This window comes from Medicago sativa, chromosome 2 (assembly GCF_051527215.1).
Source record: "Medicago sativa cultivar Bolivia chromosome 2, Bolivia_mono, whole genome shotgun sequence".
NCBI classification, from domain to species: Eukaryota; Viridiplantae; Streptophyta; class Magnoliopsida; order Fabales; family Fabaceae; genus Medicago; species Medicago sativa.
Window position 1 is genome coordinate 18,553,852 of NC_140750.1, and position 21,946 is coordinate 18,575,797.

The following is a 21,946-nucleotide window of genomic DNA, read 5'->3' on the forward strand; positions in this document are numbered from 1 at the left end:
CTAAATTAGGTCGTTTAAGGGTTTATGCACGATTATTAAAAAATCGTTAATTGTGTTGATTTTAATGGTAAAATTAATATCATTTATTAAAATACATTTATTAAAAAATCGTTAATTGTGTTGATGGAAGCAGTTTCGGCAACCCTGGCCGTTCTGGCTTTGGTGGTGTTCTTCGTACTTCGGATGGGACTTGGCTTTGTGGATTCTCAGGTTTTTTTGGTATTTCGAATAACTTGCACGTGGAACTGCTTGCGATCATGCACGGTTTGAAGTTGACTTGGGAGAAAGGGCACCGAAATGTGATTTGTTATTCTGATTCCATCCACACTGTAAACTTAATTCAAGCTCCCCTCCATGCTTGACATGTTTATGCCACTATCATCAGAAATGTTAAGGATCTCCTTAATCTCCCTTGGAATGTGCAGTTGACTCACACCCTTCGAGAGGCTAATGCGTGTGCGGATTTTCTAGCTAAACATGGTGCCATTCACGATTCTTCTTGGTGCATCTTGGAGAACCCCATCCCGGGCTTGGAAGCTTTACTTCTTGCTGATGCTTCTAGAGTACAGTTCTTAAGGCTATAACCTAGTTTTTTTTTTCTTTTTTTTTCTTTTTCTTTTTCTTTTCTTTTCCTCCTTCTACCAAAAAAAAATACATTTATTAATTGTAGTTAGTGAAATATTTAAGTTGAATGAAATTCAATAAATAAATGTATAATAATGAAAAAATAATAAATGCTGCATTTGTATTCTAAAGTGACAATTATTTTGAGAAAAAATGCTAAAGAGGCAATTATTATGAGACGGAAAGAGTAGTTGAATTGATTTTAATGGTAAAATTAATATAATTTACTAAAACTTTTTTATTAATTATAATTAGTTGAATAGTTAAACGGAGTGGAATAGGTGGGGTAGGTGTAACCAGCAGTTGTAAACACATTCTTCGTTTTCGTGTTATTAGAATTTCGTAAAAACCAGTATTTCTCTAATAGTAGTCAAAATATATAACTTATTGATCTACTCCCTCCGTTGTTAATTATAAGTAAATTTGACTTTTTAGGTTCATTCAATTAATGATGCATGTAGTTCATATTATGAACCACATACATCATTAATTGAATGAATCTAAAAAGTTAAATTTGCTTATAATTACTAATGGAGGGAGTAAGTCCCTTGAGTAATTGGTTCTGTAAAAAATTACATCTCATATAATTCTAACACATCTAGAATTCATGATACAAGAGAAGTCGAGACTAAAAAGTAGATAAAAATTACAAGTGAACATGAATGTATGTCAATTGCAACTATTCATTTATTTGGTGCAATTTATATGAGTTCCGTCACTTTAGGGATGACCTATTTCTAAAGATTTGGTGGAATTTAAATGGGTTTCGTCATTTTATGTATTACATATTTCTAAAATATAAGACCTACATTAAATTCACTCAATAAAGAATGAGTGTTGGAGAGACCGTAGAAAAGATAGTGTTCTTATCCATCTTCAATTAGAGGTACGAATGATGGCTTGCACAAATTTAGAAAGTAAACCATTTTTATACATGCAAGATACAACCTTCAATGTTAAATGAATGTCCAAGTTACCCTTATAATTGAAATGCTTGGAATATCACAAACAATAACTGCAAGTTTGAGAATTGAATCATATTTAACTTCATGCTTTAAAGAACATCTACATCATCACCAATAATACACTCTTCATCCAAGTATATTTCAGTTGAGACTTGTCATTATTGAAAGGAAATCGTTGTTCATCGCCACAGAAAACCAGCGAATATTTCACGAGCGTTTATTTATTTCATGTATTCATATTCAGTATTCAGTATTCACCATTCAAATTTACATATAATTCCATTTAAACAAACATTCAAGAATCCAAATTTACATATAATTCCATCTAAACAAACATTCAAGTAATCAAACTAATACTTATTAACTTTCAAATTTACATTTAATTCCATCTCTATATCTGCAATTAACGTGAAATATAAGTTTGATGTTTTATAAGATGACCCAAATATTAATTTTGTTATATTATAATATTATAAAATGGAGTCAAGAAACCACACATCTTGTACACTCTTTCTCATTTTTCATTACTTGGGGAAATTGTGGTTCTTACGATTGTAGCTCAAGCTAATGAATGAACACAAATACCTAATAGCATTTTCCAACATCACGTATTTAGCATTCCACACAGTGGTCACATCTAACCTCAAGATTCCACATACCTGACGGGCATTGTCCAATGTTAGAGAAAATATTTTGACATCTTTCCCTCAATCCCTAAGAGCTTCGAATACGTTCCAGATGACAATGTGCACTACACAAGCGACAATCTATAAGTAATTTAATATTCAAATTCCAATCTTGATCAACATAATGATCAATTACAATAATATTTTTTTTTTAGCAGAATCAATTACAATAATATATATGGTATAACATTGAGTTGTTACTACTACCATTTATACATCACAAGTCAAACATATTCTACCAAAAATGGAAGCTAACACAGCCCTTAATTTTTCTTTTTACTTGAATACAAACACATGAAATCAACTCTTGTTGTGTTTTTACAAATGTGTATATAGTTGTGTTCGAGACTTTATTCACAACCCAAACTCAACTTAGCTAAATAGAAGATTATATTTGATAATGCATGTACAAAATGCATAACCTTCATTAACTTCTTTGTTGCTTGCATTTGAAGTCTATACAAAAATGCAATTCGACAATTGGTGCATTTGTTTTATTGCATATTTATTCACTTTGATTTTCATGTCTCCTCAATATATGTTAATTTAATATGGGTGGTTGATGACCTATATAATTTAGGATATCATTGAGGGTATGCTCGACAGATGAAAGATTGATGAGAGATTTATAACATCCCTTCATACGAAATAGTCTAGAATATCGCAATGAGACATTTCTTTGATACTTGTCTAAATGGATTTCTACTGCATTATTACTGGCCTAAAATCATGTTAATCCTAACACATGCATATACTTCTTCTGTCCTATAATAAGTGACCCTTTTAAAAAAAAATTGTCCTTATATAATTGACCAATTTCACTTTTTAATGCAATGTTAATTACCTTTTTTCAATTATATATTATAACTAATACTTATTTCATCATTCTCAATTCAATATCTTCCAATTTGCTTTTATGATCATAGTAAATGTACCAATACTTGACAATGACACTTTTTTTTTAAGAAGCCAAAATGATATATATTAAAACCGAGCCACACTCTTCCCAGCACAAGGTATACCAGAGAAGAGGGCAAAAGTTACAAAGTCAACAACAACACATGTAACAAAGATGCAAAAAGAAAATACATAAGTTATCCAATGCTTAGACACAATAAAGGGCTAAGCCACCACCTATGATTGTCAAAAGCAAGTTTTATTAATTTCGCCTTTAGCCACCAAAAAGAAATGAGCTTAGTATTATCTAAAAGCTTAAGTGTCGAGCATGATTTGTTATTGAAAATTTTGCTATTCCTTTCCTTCCAAATAATCCAAGAGCAAGCACACCAAATTAAAAAGATAATTGAGGTTTTTGATTTTGCAGTACCAGCTAAATTTCCAAACTAGAGAAAATGATCTGATAAAATAGTTGGATGAACAGAATTGAAACCAACCAATGTCGCACGCCATGCCACACCAAACTAAACAGCGGGAAATCCAAGTAAAGATGAGTTACGGATTCCAACTAATCACATCCATTAACAAAAAGTTGAGCATCCAGGGGAATTATACCTCGTCTTGATAAATTGTCCTTTGTAGGTAATATATTCTGAAGTAATCGCCAAATGAACACATATACCTTCACGGGGAATATGTTGATGCCAAATGTGATCTGACACATCCATCGCTTAATGAGAATGGCACTAGTGCGAAAACGGTGCACACCGCACACAGTGTACCCATTATCCGGATCTAGAGACTATGTCCATCGATCCGATGTATCAACCTACAAAAACACATTATGAAGAACAACCCTACACTCCACTAACAACTCCTCCTCCCACGCCGTCAATCTCCACCTCCACTTCCAAGTCTTTCCATCCTCTCCCCAACCTAACTGAAACATCTCTACATCTGACAACCTCTTATGCTCAAACAACTCAAAAAGACACCGGAACCTATCTCAAAAAACTACATCACCTATTCGCCCGTTTGTTTATTTGATTTCATATATATATATATATATATATATATATATATATATATATATATATATATAGGGAACTTTCAAAATTAAATACAAAGAGGTCTTCAAAAGAGCTTTGTATATATATATATATATATATACTAGACTTTTCACCCGTGCTATCGCACGGGTCTGATATAGATGAAGATTATTTTTGAACAAATGATTTTTAAATTGCTAGTTGCGACTAACATGTATGACATTTATATTATATTCGCAATAAGACAATCGAATATAATGACATGAAACAAAATAAATTTATCACAACTTTACACTAATATAAGATTTTATCTTACAAAAGTAGTCTAAGTTATAAGTTTTTGCTGGATGGGGTAATAGGAACGTGATCACTACTTGATATTTTTTAGACAACTTGATCACAACTTAATCATATTAATGTCCTCCACATGTTTGATTGTTTCCTCTGTGATCCAATTCAGTTCACTCTCTATACATCCAATAGCTTATTTTGTTGTTTCAAAAAAAAAAAAACCAATAGCTTGTCGCAAAAGTGTGTCAAGGAAGCTTATTAATGCATTGTTCAATATCAGTGATTTATGATTTTTAAGATTGAATTAGTAATGTGACATAAACACACTTCAGTGGAATACAATTGTATTTTACTCTTTATTCTCTTTCAATTTTACTAAAAGTGTGCCAATTGATTAGGAACATACCTAATATGCAAAACCTGTAGTTTTTGAAAACTTGGAAATAAATTGATACTTCACTTGCTGTTAAAAAATAAATAATTTGATACATCAGACAACAATAGAACCCTTATAAGAGTGTGAAAGCCACTGATCCAAGATGACATCACTTCACTATAAAAAATCACGTGGGAGTGCTCTTGGCTTAAAACAATATGACTTTTTTAGGAGAATTGATGGTTGTTCTTTATATAGTTAGTAAAATTAATGTATTAGAATATTTCAGCATAACTATAACTATAGTTTACATAAGTATTCAACACCAATAAGTTGGTCACGGACTTACACATTATTTGCCTCAATTGAAAGAAACTTGATCACTTATACTCAGCAAACTATACAGAGGCAACTTCTGCCACAGAGAAGCATGAGTTGCACAGTTATAAGGCACCTCTCACAAAATACAACAGTCTAAATGAATTCGGCAAGCTGAAAAACAGTGATATGGATAGTCTGCTAGCTACGTCTCTCTTGATTGATACATCAACTCCCCACTGAAGATACAATACAGCAACCAAAATCCTGAAACAGTATGCATATATCAACACTGCAAAAACTACAACACACTACTCAGACAGAACAACTCCAACTCGAAGACAGGCTAAATCAAAGGCAAAATGACCAAACTATCATGACTTGACTTCCCCTTTTTTGGATAAGAAAACATGTCAAAAACAATAAGATTAAAGAAAACATGTAGAGCATCTCATCAAATATAGCTTTAGTTGACCACATTATGCCAGGTTTTGGTTGTGATATGTCAGGGTAAAAACAACATACTCTATTAGCATATATCTTTTCTCTATCGAGCCCTTTTTTGGATAAGAAAACATGTCAAAAACAATAAGATTAAAGAAAACATGTAGAGCATCTCATCAAATATAGCTTTAGTTGACCACATTATGCCAGGTTTTGGTTGTGATATGTCAGGGTAAAAACAACATACTCTATTAGCATATATCTTTTCTCTATCGAGACATGAAAAACTCAGGGCATGTGAAAAAGTAAAATACATCAAAACAACTTCCAAAATTCCTACAGGAACCAAAAAACATGATAAGTAATAAGCCTCCAAATTATTCATCAATGTATATCTAAAGACTAAAGAAAGCAAAATATAATCAAGCATCATTCTCATAGTTAGGGTACGTAAAACAGTAATTGTAGCCATTAGGGTTTTGGAAAAATTAGGGCTTCAAAATTGGCTTGGGACAACTTTTATATATAGATAGATAAGCTTTCGGGTTAACTTTTATAGATAAATAGATTAACGATTTAGTTAGGGTAAAACAGGAATTGTAGCCATTAGGGTTTTGGAAAAATTAGGGCTTCAAAATTGGCTTGGGACAACTTTTATATATAGATAGATAAGCTTTCGGGTTAACTTTTATAGATAAATAGATTAACGATTTAGTTAGGGTAAAACAGTAATTGTACCCATTAGGGTTTTGGAAAAATTAGGGTTAATAGGGTTAAACAAATTGGAATTAAGCATTAGGGTTAAAACAGTAAATTTAAGCATTAGGGTTTAGGTTAAAATTAGGGCTAAAATAAGCTTTCGGGTTAACTTTTATAGATAAATAGATTAACGATTTAGTTAGGGTAAAACAGTAATTGTAGCCATTAGGGTTTTGGAAAAATTAGGGCTTCAAAATTGGCTTGGGACAACTTTTATATATAGATAGATAAGCTTTCGGGTTAACTTTTATAGATAAATAGATTAACGATTTAGTTAGGGTAAAACAGGAATTGTAGCCATTAGGGTTTTGGAAAAATTAGGGCTTCAAAATTGGCTTGGGACAACTTTTATATATAGATAGATAAGCTTTCGGGTTAACTTTTATAGATAAATAGATTAACGATTTAGTTAGGGTAAAACAGTAATTGTACCCATTAGGGTTTTGGAAAAATTAGGGTTAATAGGGTTAAACAAATTGGAATTAAGCATTAGGGTTAAAACAGTAAATTTAAGCATTAGGGTTTAGGTTAAAATTAGGGCTAAAATAAGCTTTCAGGTTAACTTTTATAGATAAATAGATTAACGATTTAGTTAGGGTAAAACAGTAATTGTAGCCATTAGGGTTTTGGAAAAATTAGGGCTTCAAAATTGGCTTGGGACAACTTTTCAAAATTGGCTTGGGACAACTTTTCAAAATTGGCTTGGGACAACTTTTATATATAGATAGATTAAACAAATTGGAATTAAGCATTAGGGTTAAAAATTCCTACAGGAACCAAAAAACATGATAAGTAATAAGCCTCCAAATTATTCATCAATGTATATCTAAAGACTAAAGAAAGCAAAATATAATCAAGCATCATTCTCATAGTTAGGGTACGTAAAACAGTAATTGTAGCCATTAGGGTTTTGGAAAAATTAGGGCTTCAAAATTGGCTTGGGACAACTTTTATATATAGATAGATAAGCTTTCGGGTTAACTTTTATAGATAAATAGATTAACGATTTAGTTAGGGTAAAACAGTAATTGTACCCATTAGGGTTTTGGAAAAATTAGGGTTAATAGGGTTAAACAAATTGGAATTAAGCATTAGGGTTAAAACAGTAAATTTAAGCATTAGGGTTTAGGTTAAAATTAGGGCTAAAATAAGCTTTCGGGTTAACTTTTATAGATAAATAGATTAACGATTTAGTTAGGGTAAAACAGTAATTGTAGCCATTAGGGTTTTGGAAAAATTAGGGCTTCAAAATTGGCTTGGGACAACTTTTATATATAGATAGATAAGCTTTCGGGTTAACTTTTATAGATAAATAGATTAACGATTTAGTTAGGGTAAAACAGGAATTGTAGCCATTAGGGTTTTGGAAAAATTAGGGCTTCAAAATTGGCTTGGGACAACTTTTATATATAGATAGATAAGCTTTCGGGTTAACTTTTATAGATAAATAGATTAACGATTTAGTTAGGGTAAAACAGTAATTGTACCCATTAGGGTTTTGGAAAAATTAGGGTTAATAGGGTTAAACAAATTGGAATTAAGCATTAGGGTTAAAACAGTAAATTTAAGCATTAGGGTTTAGGTTAAAATTAGGGCTAAAATAAGCTTTCGGGTTAACTTTTATAGATAAATAGATTAACGATTTAGTTAGGGTAAAACAGTAATTGTAGCCATTAGGGTTTTGGAAAAATTAGGGCAGATAAATAGATTAACGATTTAGTTAGGGTAAAACAGTAATTGTAGCCATTAGGGTTTTGGAAAAATTAGGGCTTCAAAATTGGCTTGGGACAACTTTTATATATAGATAGATAAGCTTTCGGGTTAACTTTTATAGATAAATAGATTAACGATTTAGTTAGGGTAAAACAGGAATTGTAGCCATTAGGGTTTTGGAAAAATTAGGGCTTCAAAATTGGCTTGGGACAACTTTTATATATAGATAGATAAGCTTTCGGGTTAACTTTTATAGATAAATAGATTAACGATTTAGTTAGGGTAAAACAGTAATTGTACCCATTAGGGTTTTGGAAAAATTAGGGTTAATAGGGTTAAACAAATTGGAATTAAGCATTAGGGTTAAAACAGTAAATTTAAGCATTAGGGTTTAGGTTAAAATTAGGGCTAAAATAAGCTTTCGGGTTAACTTTTATAGATAAATAGATTAACGATTTAGTTAGGGTAAAACAGTAATTGTACCCATTAGGGTTTTGGAAAAATTAGGGTTAATAGGGTTAAACAAATTGGAATTAAGCATTAGGGTTAAAACAGTAAATTTAAGCATTAGGGTTTAGGTTAAAATTAGGGCTAAAATAAGCTTTCAGGTTAACTTTTATAGATAAATAGATTAACGATTTAGTTAGGGTAAAACAGTAATTGTAGCCATTAGGGTTTTGGAAAAATTAGGGCTTCAAAATTGGCTTGGGACAACTTTTCAAAATTGGCTTGGGACAACTTTTCAAAATTGGCTTGGGACAACTTTTATATATAGATAGATTAAACAAATTGGAATTAAGCATTAGGGTTAAAAATTCCTACAGGAACCAAAAAACATGATAAGTAATAAGCCTCCAAATTATTCATCAATGTATATCTAAAGACTAAAGAAAGCAAAATATAATCAAGCATCATTCTCATAGTTAGGGTACGTAAAACAGTAATTGTAGCCATTAGGGTTTTGGAAAAATTAGGGCTTCAAAATTGGCTTGGGACAACTTTTATATATAGATAGATAAGCTTTCGGGTTAACTTTTATAGATAAATAGATTAACGATTTAGTTAGGGTAAAACAGTAATTGTACCCATTAGGGTTTTGGAAAAATTAGGGTTAATAGGGTTAAACAAATTGGAATTAAGCATTAGGGTTAAAACAGTAAATTTAAGCATTAGGGTTTAGGTTAAAATTAGGGCTAAAATAAGCTTTCGGGTTAACTTTTATAGATAAATAGATTAACGATTTAGTTAGGGTAAAACAGTAATTGTAGCCATTAGGGTTTTGGAAAAATTAGGGCTTCAAAATTGGCTTGGGACAACTTTTATATATAGATAGATATATATATATATATATATATATATATATATATATATATATATATATATATATGATTTACATATTTCATATAAGTGAGTGATTGATGTTGTTTTTGATTTCCATACTGTTGTATTTGGATTTCCAAATTCTATTATCTACCGAAGTTGTTACTAGGTTGAGTCACGACCAGGTCGCTCTCTTTAAGACGTTTCATGGCACTACCCAAAATTGTGAAAGGTAGACTATCAACCACGCCGCCTCCAGGATAAAACAAAGCCCAACTACAACTATTCGATTAACTACTGCACTGTAGAAAATCGTTCGAGAATTACATCGTCAAATATGGTACTAAGACCATTCTTTAATACTGAAACCACTTTAATATGGTATTGTTACCACTCTATTATGGTGCTAAGACCACTCAAATATGGTGTTACCACCATTCTAACCTTAATTTCTCCAAAGTATCAATATGGCACTACGACCACTCAAATATGGTGTTACCACCATTTCTCCTCAAATAAAAATATTGAATAATTTTTATATACCGTTAAGATCATTTTTGATTTCGACGGGACATTGTTTATTCCAAATAGGGACTATGATCTTAAAAGTACTCTTTATTCCGAAGGGACATATATTATCGAAGGGACTATGAACTTAAGACCATTCTTAATTCCGAAGGGACATTAAACCGAAAAGGAACTATGGTCTTAAGAACACTCTTAATTCCGAAGGGACAGAAAGGAGTAGAAAAAGGAGAAGGACTTGTTAAACAAGTCGAAGGAGGGAGAAGAGATGAAAGACTCGTCAACATAAGTCAAAAAAGGGAGAAGAGAGAAAGAGTTCCCGACAACTCAATGAAACTCTTTGGTGTGTGGAATGCACTGTGTGAGCTCTCTATTTACAGAGAAAATTCACAACTAATAAGTAAGAAACTTTGGGAACAAGTAATATGAGAAACTTTGGGAACAAGTAACATATTACTTTGCGATTAAGTAATTCACATATTAGATCTAGTACAAAAATATCTTAATTGAGTACTAAAATATATTAAATTTAGTACAAAAATATATTATATTATGTACCAAAATATTTTAGCAAAACTTGGGGACTAAGAAAGCACTTTCTAATAATGATTAAATTAATTATTTAATTTATCATTTCAAAATAATAAAATATATATCAATATATATTTTTTCTCTAGTGCTTATGTACCCCCATTAATTAGAGGTACACCCCCACTATATAAACACTACTAATGTGTGTGTTCCATCCGATGTGGGACTTCCACTTTTTTCAATTCACACAACACTAGTTCTACCCAACATGGGAATTTGTGTTTAATCTTTTTTACCCAACTTCCACACATGTTCCAACAATCCCCCACTTGAATTTAAAAAATGGTTTCAGAAATAACGTCAAAAACGTCTCCATAAGATTTGCTAATAAAAAAAGGTGTCGCCTACAACTTGAACCTTTGCATAGCGAGTAAAATTCTGATTAACAAGAGTTGCTTACAGCATTGAACTCTATCTCAGACATAGAACCCACACACAAACCTTTTCATAAGGTGTATTCTAAAAGCCCGTGCGTTTATGGCCTTGCACGTGTATCCCGGTTTAACGAACGCTCTAGGTATTCTGCCCCGAATCCCATAGGAACCGGCCCTTAGTTCCACATTCGTATAGGTGAGACTATCAAGAGTACTCCTGTAGCTATGTACTCCACTCAAGATAGAGTATAGATCTCATTAAGAGTTTCTATTATCTCATCCTTCTATCGCTGCAGGAATCATGCTTTCTTACTTTTAACATAGCATGTTATATCACTTGTGACTTGTTATTACCCATTGAACCTATTTCTTGGGATCTCCAGTCATGTAGGTCGGGTTACCATCACTTGTGACCTTTGGGCATTAGTCCCATCCTATTGGATGTGTTTAAGACTTTCTTTTTAGTAATTCCTTTCGTCAAAGGATTGACTAATTCTTTATCAGTACGTACATGATCTACTTTAACCGTTCCCTTTGAGAGTAGCTAGCTCTCCAATACTTTATGTGTTCGTGACTTAATAATCGCCTCTTACCATTGTGGTAACGATTTCTCAATTTTGTAATAGCTGCAGACTATCACAACAAATTAACACTTCTGAAAACGGTTTTATCCACTATGGGATCTCAACTAGCAAGCATCATGTCAACTTGCTTCTCCACTAGTTTTCTCTAGTGTTCTCATCTCAGATTCATTCCATAGTGGACTGAGTCAATATCATTTGTTTTAACAAACAACTCCTCTAGTGATGCTCAATGTGCAAACACTAGTCGCTAAATATTCATCTGAAAAATGTTCTATTTTATATCTTGTACCATTTAAGTACAATAGTTTACTCCTAGTGAAGTAATCCTAGAGTCATAGTCTTCTTAAGGCACCTCATGACTCTTTCTATAGCATGGCAATGCTTCTCATCCGTCTACTAGTGAACTTGCACAAGAGTTTCATGACATCGACAATGTCGGATCTAATACATTCAGTGGCATACCTAAGTACAACCAATGATGCTCGCATATTCTGTTTTTCTAACTCCATCTCAAGTGTTCTTACACTTGGATCATAATATATGATTGCAAGTTTACGGTGAAATAATAATATTTCCTTAAGAACTTCTCAACTTTGTGAGATTTATCAAAAAAGTTCTTTTTTCCGATCTAGTAATCTTGAAACCAAGAATTACTTCAACTTTGTCTAGGTCTTTCTTATCAATGTTATTGATAGACAATGATTTCACATAATTCATAACATGAATCTTTAAATCAAATATGAGTAAGTCGTCTTCATAGAGACATATGATCGTGCAAATATTATTTGTCACTTTCATTCACTTTTTACTCATTCGATAGCATTAGAATGTCAAATTTTTCATGTCATTCCTTAGGAGTTTATTTTAGACCTCACAAAGAATTATCTAACTTACAGACTTTGTTTTCTTGTCCATGAATCACAAAACTTTTAGGTTGTTTAATATAGATTTATTCTTCTAGTTCACCATAAAAAGAGGCAACTTTCACATCCATTTTGAGTACTATCGAGTTATGAACGGCGGCTAAAAGGACTAGTACTTTTATGGATATGATTTTCGTGACTGGTGAATGAATGTCGAAGAAGTCTATATTTTTCTCTTTGTCTAAAACCTTTGACTACAAGGAGAGCCTTGTATTCATCAACCGTACCATCAGGTTTTAGTTTTTTTTTTTCTAAATCCAAATACAACCGATTGGTTTTGCAATTATGAGACAAGTCAACCAAGTGTCATGTTTTGTTAGACTCTAGAAGATTCATTTCATTTTTTGCCATAATTCAGCATCCAATGAGGATATAACTTCAAGGCTTAATGAATCTTCTTCCAATGTATAAACCAAGTTCATACTCTTTAGCATTTTTAGCTTTCTTACCTCCTTGAGGTTCTATAACATCTCGTATGATGTTTTCATAACTATTTCTAATTACATGAATGTGATTAGATATAGTGCCCCCACTAGTTCTTAATTTTTAGAAGGGAATTTAGTTTACCCCCACTAGTGCCCCCACTATTCTTTAATTTACAGGGGTACTTACTTCATAGAAGTCAACATCTTTTAATTCTATGATCACTTTAGCATTTAGGTCATAAAACCTATATGTTTCGTTATTTATCGAATACCCGATGAATACACATTCATAGGCTCTACTAGTGAGTTCAACTCTCGGGGTCCAGAAGCCAAATATAGTCCTGACAATCCCAAGTTCAAAAAATAAGACAAGTTGGATTGTCTTTTCTTCAAAATTTCTTAATTAGAATTTTTGTTCTTAGACTTGAGTACTCTATAAATTTCAATTTTCGTTATAAAAATTGAACATATCAAGCTTATCAATTTTATTTTCCAAAATTCACAGTCATCAATAAATATGATAAAAATATCATTTTATCATTTCTAATTTATGTGTCATCAAATTCACACATATCATAATTTATTATGTTTAGAGATTCATATTCTCTAAATTCTGATTTATATGAACTTTTTGGTTCATATATCTTGACTGCAACAAATAGAATTGTCTAATTATATAACGTTGGAATTAAGTTCAAGTTACTCAAAAATTAAACTCTTGTTCATGATCAATTTTGATATGTCAAATATTAAAATTACCCAACTTATATAGAAAGGGAATTTAATTTTGAACATGTCATCAAAGGCACAACCTTTTCCCACAAGAGTGCATGATACACAAGTCTCTCTTTAAGTCTGAGTCAACTCAGTCTTATTCAATAAAATCTGAAATTCAGACTCTTTCTAATATTTAGAGCATCCAACATGTCTATACATCCAGTATGCCATTTTATGGCAATTTTTGTTATTGTTTTAAAATAACACGTAAGGGACATTAAGTTTTATATAAAATAAAACTTTATCATTTTCCATTCTTTGTTACTATTTTGTAACAAATGGAACTAAATTATTTTATCTTGTTACTATTTTGTAACAAAAAATACGCGACTCTCGCATTATGAGCTCCAAACGTTTTTCTCATGTTTTGAAACAATCAAAACTTGTTTGGTTCTGTAACTAATAATTTGTTTTGTAACAAATTATTGTTTTCATCAAATAAATTTTTAGTGTTGTTGATTGAAACAACAATCACTTCATCATTTCAGTCAAAAGATGTAAATCTATAGCTTGATTTATCCTTAATGTATTTAGGGACAACTTAACCTCAATAAGTAACTTCTTCAGTAGACATAGCAGAACGAAACGTCTTAAAATTGTTGTTTTTGGATTTCCATACTGTTGTATTTGGATTTCCAAATTCTATTATCTACCGAAGTTGTTACTAGGTTGAGTCACGACCAGGTCGCTCTCTTTAAGACGTTTCGTGGCACTACCCAAAATTGTGCAAGGTAGACTATCAACCACGCCGCCTCCAGGATAAAACAAGCTCAGCTACAACTGTTCGATTAACTACTGCACTGTAGAAAATCGTTCGAGAATTACACCGTCAAATATGGTACTAAGACCACTCTTTAATACTGAAACCACTTTAATATGGTATTGTTACCACTCTATTATGGTGCTAAGACCACTCAAATATGGTGTTACCACCATTCTAACCTTAATTTCTCCAAAGTATCAATATGGCACCATTTCTCCTCAAATAAAAATATTGAATAATTTTTATATACCGTTAAGATCATTTTTGATTTCGACGGGACATTGTTTATTCCAAATAGGGACTATGATCTTAAAAGTACTCTTTATTCCGAAGGGACATATATTATCGAAGGGACTATGAACTTAAGACCATTCTTAATTCCGAAGGGACATTAAACCGAAAAGGAACTATGGTCTTAAGAACACTCTTAATTCCGAAGGGACAGAAAGGAGTAGAAAAAGGAGAAGGACTTGTTAAACAAGTCGAAGGAGGGAGAAGAGATGAAAGACTCGTCAACACAAGTCAAAAAAGGGAGAAAAGAGAAAGAGTTCCCGACAACTCAATGAAACTCTTTGGTATGTGGAATGCACTGTGTGAGCTCTCTATTTATAGAGAAAATTCACAACTAATAAGTGAGAAACTTTGGGAACAAGTAATATGAGAAACTTTGTGAACAAGTAACATATTACTTTGCGATTAAGTAATTCACATATTAGATCTAGTACAAAAATATCTTAATTGAGTACTAAAATATATTAAATTTAGTACAAAAATATATTATATTATGTACCAAAATATTTTAGCAAAACTTGGGGACTAAGAAAACACTTTCTAATAATGATTAAATTAATTATTTAATTTATCATTTCCAAATAATAAAATATATATCAATATATATTTTTTCTCTAGTGCTTATGTACCCCCATTAATTAGAGGTACACCCCCACTATATAAACACTACTAATGTGTGTGTTCCATCCGATGTGGGACTTCCACTTTTTTCAATTCACACAACACTAGTTTTACCCAACATGAGAATTTGTGTTTAGTCTTTTTTACTCAATTTCCACACATGTTCCAACAATTGATTAGTGGGTCATCTTTCTTCCTACTATGTCCATCTTTTTTCTTTCCTTAGGGTACTCGGTGACCTGCACCACTCTCTTATTTCTTTGGCGGAGCTCCCATCATACCAATTGTACCTCACAAACCTCTTAAGGTGTCCCCTCTGGCTATATCATCGTGTTACTTAAAATCTATTGTTATTACCAAGTTGTGCCCTTAGCCAATACATGTTAACTAAATTCAAAACCAATTCTTATTAGCATCATTTACTTATATTCTTTGCTTTAAATGTTGAAAATATTTAATGATTATTTATTTTTTTACACAAACAGGTCATTTACTTAGGAAAGTGTTGAAACTATAAGTGCCTCAATCTATGTGGGGTAGATCTTTTATACTTACACTTAAATTGCAATCAATATATTTGCATCACTCATTATTACTGATATATATGCATGTCTTTGTTGATAACCTTGGCCATAATCCTTCTTGTTTTTGGAGAATCATTTTGACGTCTAAAGATATGGTGCAAAGTGGTTGTCGTTGGAGCATTGGATTATGCCAAAGTATTACAATTTGGGGGATCTACATGGATTCATAGTGGTAATTAACATTTGACAAACTTCTTCTAATGACCCACTTATTTTGACATATGGTGGAGGGAAAAATGAGATGAAATGAGGTGGGTGTTGAGAACCTTACTCGGGATCATGAAGTCTATATGATTAAAAGGCATATGCCTTTATTTGACGTTGTTACCCAATATGACCTTGGCAAGCCTATAATAAGATGTGTCTCTGTGATCATCTTGAATCATCTATCATGACTCACACATATGGCATCAATGGCGGAGCTAGAAAATATTCTGGGGGTGGGCCAAATTATTTTTTATCCATTCAAGTGACCAATTATTTCATGTGTAAATTTACCGCGTAAAGGAGTTTTATTTTTGGATCAACCAAAACCTAAAATCGACATAAAATTGTATAAAATCTCGCAAAATAGATCTATAATTGAATTATTTAAATTTTTTGGGTGGGCCACTACACCACTTTACGGGAATTTGGATCAACCGAAACCTAAAACCGACACAAAATTGTATAAAATCGCGCAAAGTAGACCTATAATCGTTGATTTTTTAATTTTTGGGGGTGGGCCGTGGCCCACCTCAGCCCTTGAAGGGCTCCGCCACTACAATGGCATTATGCTCTATCTCCCAATTGTTGTGAGAGAAACACTAGGAATCCTTAATCTTTTCAACAGGTGATGCGTCTTGGTTTTAAAAATGTGATTTTTGAAAGGCATTCTAGATTGATAGTGGATCAAATTAGAACCATGGACTATGAGGTGTCAACATTGGGTGATATCATTAGAGCTTGTCCTAACATTTTTAATAATTCAACAAACTTTAGTGTAATTTTTGATAAAAGACATGCGCGATTCTTTAACTATATCAACATTATCCATGGCTAGTCCCAATTTTTTTATATCATATCCCACGTTGTATTGATATTTCTATATTGAATGAAATGTCTTGATTTCTTATGGTAAAAAATAACAATTAAGGTGTATAACTTTTTTAATAATTACTTAGTTTAATACTTAACTTTTTAGGGTACAAAATTTAGTACTTATTTTTAATCGATGTCAAGCTCATTGAAAATATATTTTCAATCAAATATTGAATCATTCACGTGACACAAAATATAACGGAAAACTTACATATATTTAATTTAAGATCATAAACAAGTATAAAAACCCATGTTGATAAAATATTTAATGGGGTAATAGTCACTTTGGTCCCTGAAATTGTAATGAGTAGTCAAAATAGTCCTTCAATGTATCAAAACTTCAAAAATGCACAATCAAGGACTATTTTGAAATTTTGATACAATGAAGGACTAAAATGACTAATCATTACACATTCAGAGACTAAAATGACTATTACCCCAATATTTAATATAAATATAAAAGGCTACTAGGCTAATTGCATTATATATAAAATATAAATATAAACTCATGTCCCCGTGAGCATAGCTCAATTAGTAGGGACATTGCATTATATATGCAGGGGTCGGAGTTCGAACCTGAAATTCCCACTTATTCAACCTTAAAGGTGAAATTCTAGTCACCAAAAGCGGAAAAAAAAATTAATATAAGTATGTATTTGATAATAAAAATATAAAAGGTAATAAAATTTAAACTTATATATGATTTTTAAATGCTTTTTCTTAATATCTACAATATTGCACGTAATAAAAATTATTGATTGCTAACTTTTTTAATAGGAAGTTTTTTTTTTGAGTAAATATTATTGGTCAAGAGTAATTGGTAAAGGGAAAAGTGAGCAATTAACAATCTTTATTTTATGAGCAATGCTATATATCTAGAAAAAAAACATCAAGAATTCTTCAAGAATAAAGAGCAACCAATCACAATGCACTATTTGCCACAATTCAAGGAGGTGTGGCTGAAAAATAGGAAATAGACAAATAAATCATGCAATTAAAACTTGCCACATGTGTCTTGAAAAATTCTTGATGCTATTTTTCTAGATAAATAGCATTTTCCTTATTTTATTCAATATTTCACAAACAAGAAAAACCATTGAATCATATATTATTTAGATTTCTATTCAAAACTAATCAACTAACTCCGAGAAATCTATTTGGGTTAGACCCAACTATGGGAATAAAGCACCACTATTGAGGTGGTTAAAGTCCATCAATAAATCTTCTGACATAGCTGTTATGTTTGGTATCAAAATGTCATCATCATCATTAGAGTTTCCAATAAATTCTGTTTCAGAACAAGAGATTTTTGATTCATCGGAAAAAACCTGAGAATTGCTAGTCTCTGGCTCATCAAACTTCAGCATCATTTTGTTATGTGAGGTACCAACAACAAAGTTCTTAATTTCTTCTGGTTTTTGGTGATCATGCTCTCCTTTATACGTCACAATATAAGCGTTCTCATGAGTTTTGCTTTTCTCTACATATTTTTTTGCTGGACAATTTGCGAAACTGCTGCACTTATAATAGCACCTACAAATCATTCATAGATTTCTTTCTATATCAAGCTATTAAATTGTAATATTTTAATAGCTAAAACCATTTGCGCGCGCACACATTACACATATATTTATGACATGTTTTATATAACAGAAATGATATTCTAACAACCTACAGGTTGTCCACACCGTATTTTCCTACTGTTAAAGATACAAATCAAGTTTTTTTAATCATTCTTTGCAATCTTGGAAAGCGGGCCAGCCTTAATTGCTCAATGGAAAAAGATACGGTGTGTGGAAAGTTGTTGGTTTTTGGTTGTTAGAATATCAGTGCTCTTTATATAAAGGTATGCAATCGGTTCCGTCCCACAATGAGTGGCATATTTCTTTTATAGATAATAAAAAAACTATAACGAAAAAAGAAGAAAAAAAAACTATATCAAATTAACCGTATCAATTGTTTGTTTATCAATTATCATAAATCTAAAGTGAAGATATAAACTTAGGAATGATGAAAATAATATTATTAATTAAATGATAAAATTGAAAAACAATTAAGATTTACATATGTTTTTGATCCCATCATGGCATATATATGTGTGTGTGCGCCTATATATATTTTTTATTTTATTTTTTGTCTTTGGAAATAAACCATCTTTGGCTTTTGGTTTTTATTGTTTTGCTTTAGTCCCTGCAAATATTATTCATATTAAAATTGGATCCTCTATATGTAGAATATTTAATTTTAGCCCATCAAAATAAGGATTAAAATGAATATTATATGAATCAATTTCAATATTTTTTCTTAGGAACTATAACAAACACCAGGGACAAAAAACCAAAGGTGGAATATTTGCAATGAATAGAAAAAGTAATTTTACAGGGACTAAGATCACATATGTTGAATTTAATTACCATTCTTTGAAATTGCAAGGATCCAAAAGTTTACTGTCACTATTTAAAACATGTGGTGTGGGTGTGTGTATTAGGTAAGAAAACTATTGTTTTTAATGTGAAAAACAAGAAACATATGTTAAAGTTATAGTTTTGAATGTATGAAAACCTTGGATGTGGAGACCCTTTAATGAATTTTTGTCCATGTTTACTCCATGCCCATGAGTCTGTTGAAAGTTCATCTTCCCTCATATAACACACCAAGGACATCTTGGCATTCTTTTTTCTGTAAGAAAAGAAAGGTAAAATGGTTTTAGTTCGATGAGATTTAAGTTATGGAAAAGTATTTCAATTATTTTGACATCGTAAAATTGATTTATAATTCAAATATATGAAATAAGAGAAAGAAATATATTACCTTTTTCTTGATCTGAGGTTTGATTGTTGCTGATTTGTGTTTGGTAAAACCCTAGAACTAGTTTGGGTTTCTAGAATTGGAAGTTGATTGCTTCTTTGTGTATGTTGTGGACTAGATGGATGGTTGTATGCACGATCAAAATGAGCGGTTGTGATTTCAATGCAGGCAACATGTTTCGAAACAAACACTTGATTGTTGTTGCTTTGATGAATATGTTGTTGTTCAACGAGTGTTGAAAAATCACTAACACTAGGATATTGATTGGTTTCATGAACGCTAGTGTTCGTCATGATAGTGTTGGCAGTAGAGATGGTAGGAGTAGTGGCAGTCAAGGTGCTAATAGCGTTGGCGGGGTTAGCGAAGGTGGTGGTAGTGGTAATTGGGGTAATGATAGTGGGGGTGGTGAGAGTAGTGATGGTGGGAATGTGAATAGCGGTGGTGGGGTTGAATTTGAGCATAACATCTTCTACTTCGGTGAACTCATTTCGTTGCATTTGTTGTTGTTCAATGAGTGTTGGAAGATGAAAAAAGGTGGAATTTCGATTTGAGGCATGAACACTAGTGTTAATATTATTAGTGATGTGGGTCGGGGTGGTGGTGGTTGAAGGGGTGGGGATAATGGTGGTGGTGGTGGTAATAATTTTTGGAATACGGGTGCTAGCGGGGTTAGGGATAATTGTGGTGGGATTGGAATTGGTCATCAATTTATCTAACTCTATGAAGTCATTTGGTTTATGCGGGGCAAAAGAGATTGCATTATTTTCTTGGATAAAAGTAAAATCATCATAGCATGATGATGTGGTACTTTGAGAGGATATGATGTTACTGATGGTGGTGGTGGTTAGGATTTGAGGTGGAGTTAGAGTTTCAGAATTGGTGGCAGAAGTAGTAAAGGTGGTAGTAGTGTTGCAGCTACGCACAATAGAAAAGAGATCCCAATCATCATTATCCATTGAAGAAAAACAATAATTGATATTTAAATATGTCTAAAAGTTAAATCTAAACCAAGCCCTAATCAGAGAGTGTGTGTATTTGAATAATTCAAGATAAGAGTATTCAATGACTCTATTTTTTCGTAATTGCATTAAGTAGGTATGAAGTGCAAAGATCTAGGGAGATGATGAAAATAGAGGCAAAAAAAAATGTGTTGACTCTTTGGGTGAAACCAAACAAAATTAAGACATTAAGAGAGAGGAACAAACAATTTGATGATGGGGTATGATCATGTTTACTAACTATTTATAAGAAGAAAATGAATATTATTATTATTAATTATTTTGACTATTAATAATTATTATTAATTATTATTATTAATAATTATTATTATTAATTATTACTATTTATTATTAATTATTATTAATAATTAATTTTTTTTGAAAGAGTTATTATTATTATTAGAGAAATGATATTTGAACAATTATTTTTAAACAACTTTTGTGACAACACTTTTCTCATACTCTCATTGTACTTTTACTCTCTCTCTCTCTCTCTCTCTCTCTCTCTCTCTCTCTCTCTCTCTCTCTCTATATATATATATATATATATATATATATATATATATTGTTATTATCCAATAAGAAGTGAGAAAAAAGTATTGTCACTAAAAATTGTTTAAAATTGGTTGTCAAAATATCATTTCTATTATTATTATTACTATTATTATTATTATTATTATTATTATTATTATTATTACTACTACTACTACTACTACTACTAGCGAAAAGACGGGCACTCACGTGACCGTCTTTCTGTTTTTTTTATTGCGTTAAAGTTTGAAAATTATGAACGGAGTTTTTCTATGAAATTTTGACTTTCTTCTTTGCGGTTAGGGTTTTCTCCTTCTCTTCTCGCCTCTTCTCTTGTTTCTACTAGACCATCGACCCATGCTAACGCACGGGTCATACGAAAGAACAAATATTACGTAAATATCAAAGTAAACCTTTTACTTGAATCGAAAAAATAGTATAATTCAATTTATAAAATAAATTGCCAGAAACCTTTGTAATGTACCATATTAAACAATTTCCACGACATCGACCCTGTTACGGTAACATAACATATAAATTTAATGACATAGTTTATTGAAGAAAAGAAAATCCAACGCCTGTCAACATAAAAATAGTACCAATATGCAATAACAACAATACTACAAAAC

General features: G+C 31.6%; 1 protein-coding gene across 1 annotated transcript; it reads right to left on the bottom strand.

Annotated features, from left to right (window-relative positions):
• Positions 1-17,836: 17,836 nt before the first annotated feature.
• On the bottom strand, positions 17,837-20,744 carry LOC146945182 (uncharacterized). The gene is made up of 3 exons (XM_085748036.1): positions 19,792-20,744; positions 19,543-19,659; positions 17,837-18,513 (listed from the first exon to the last, which is right to left on the bottom strand). The coding sequence occupies exons 1-3, from the start codon at positions 20,742-20,744 to the stop codon at positions 18,153-18,155; spliced, it is 1,431 nt and encodes a 476-aa protein (XP_085604162.1). The 3' UTR covers positions 17,837-18,152.
• Between the last annotated feature and the right edge of the window lie 1,202 nt (positions 20,745-21,946).

What these genes read in the sequence shown, in the direction of transcription:
- LOC146945182 (XM_085748036.1), bottom strand. Translation starts at nt 20,744, where the DNA reads ATGGATAATGATGATTGGGATCTCTTTTCTATTGTGCGTAGCTGCAAC. An exon ending in AACCTCAGATCAAGAAAAAG is followed by an intron (nt 19,660 to 19,791) that starts GTAATATATTTC and finishes CTTTTCTTACAG; the next exon opens with AAAAAAGAATGCCAAGATGT. An exon ending in AAAGGGTCTCCACATCCAAG is followed by an intron (nt 18,514 to 19,542) that starts GTTTTCATACAT and finishes AATGATTTGTAG; the next exon opens with GTGCTATTATAAGTGCAGCA.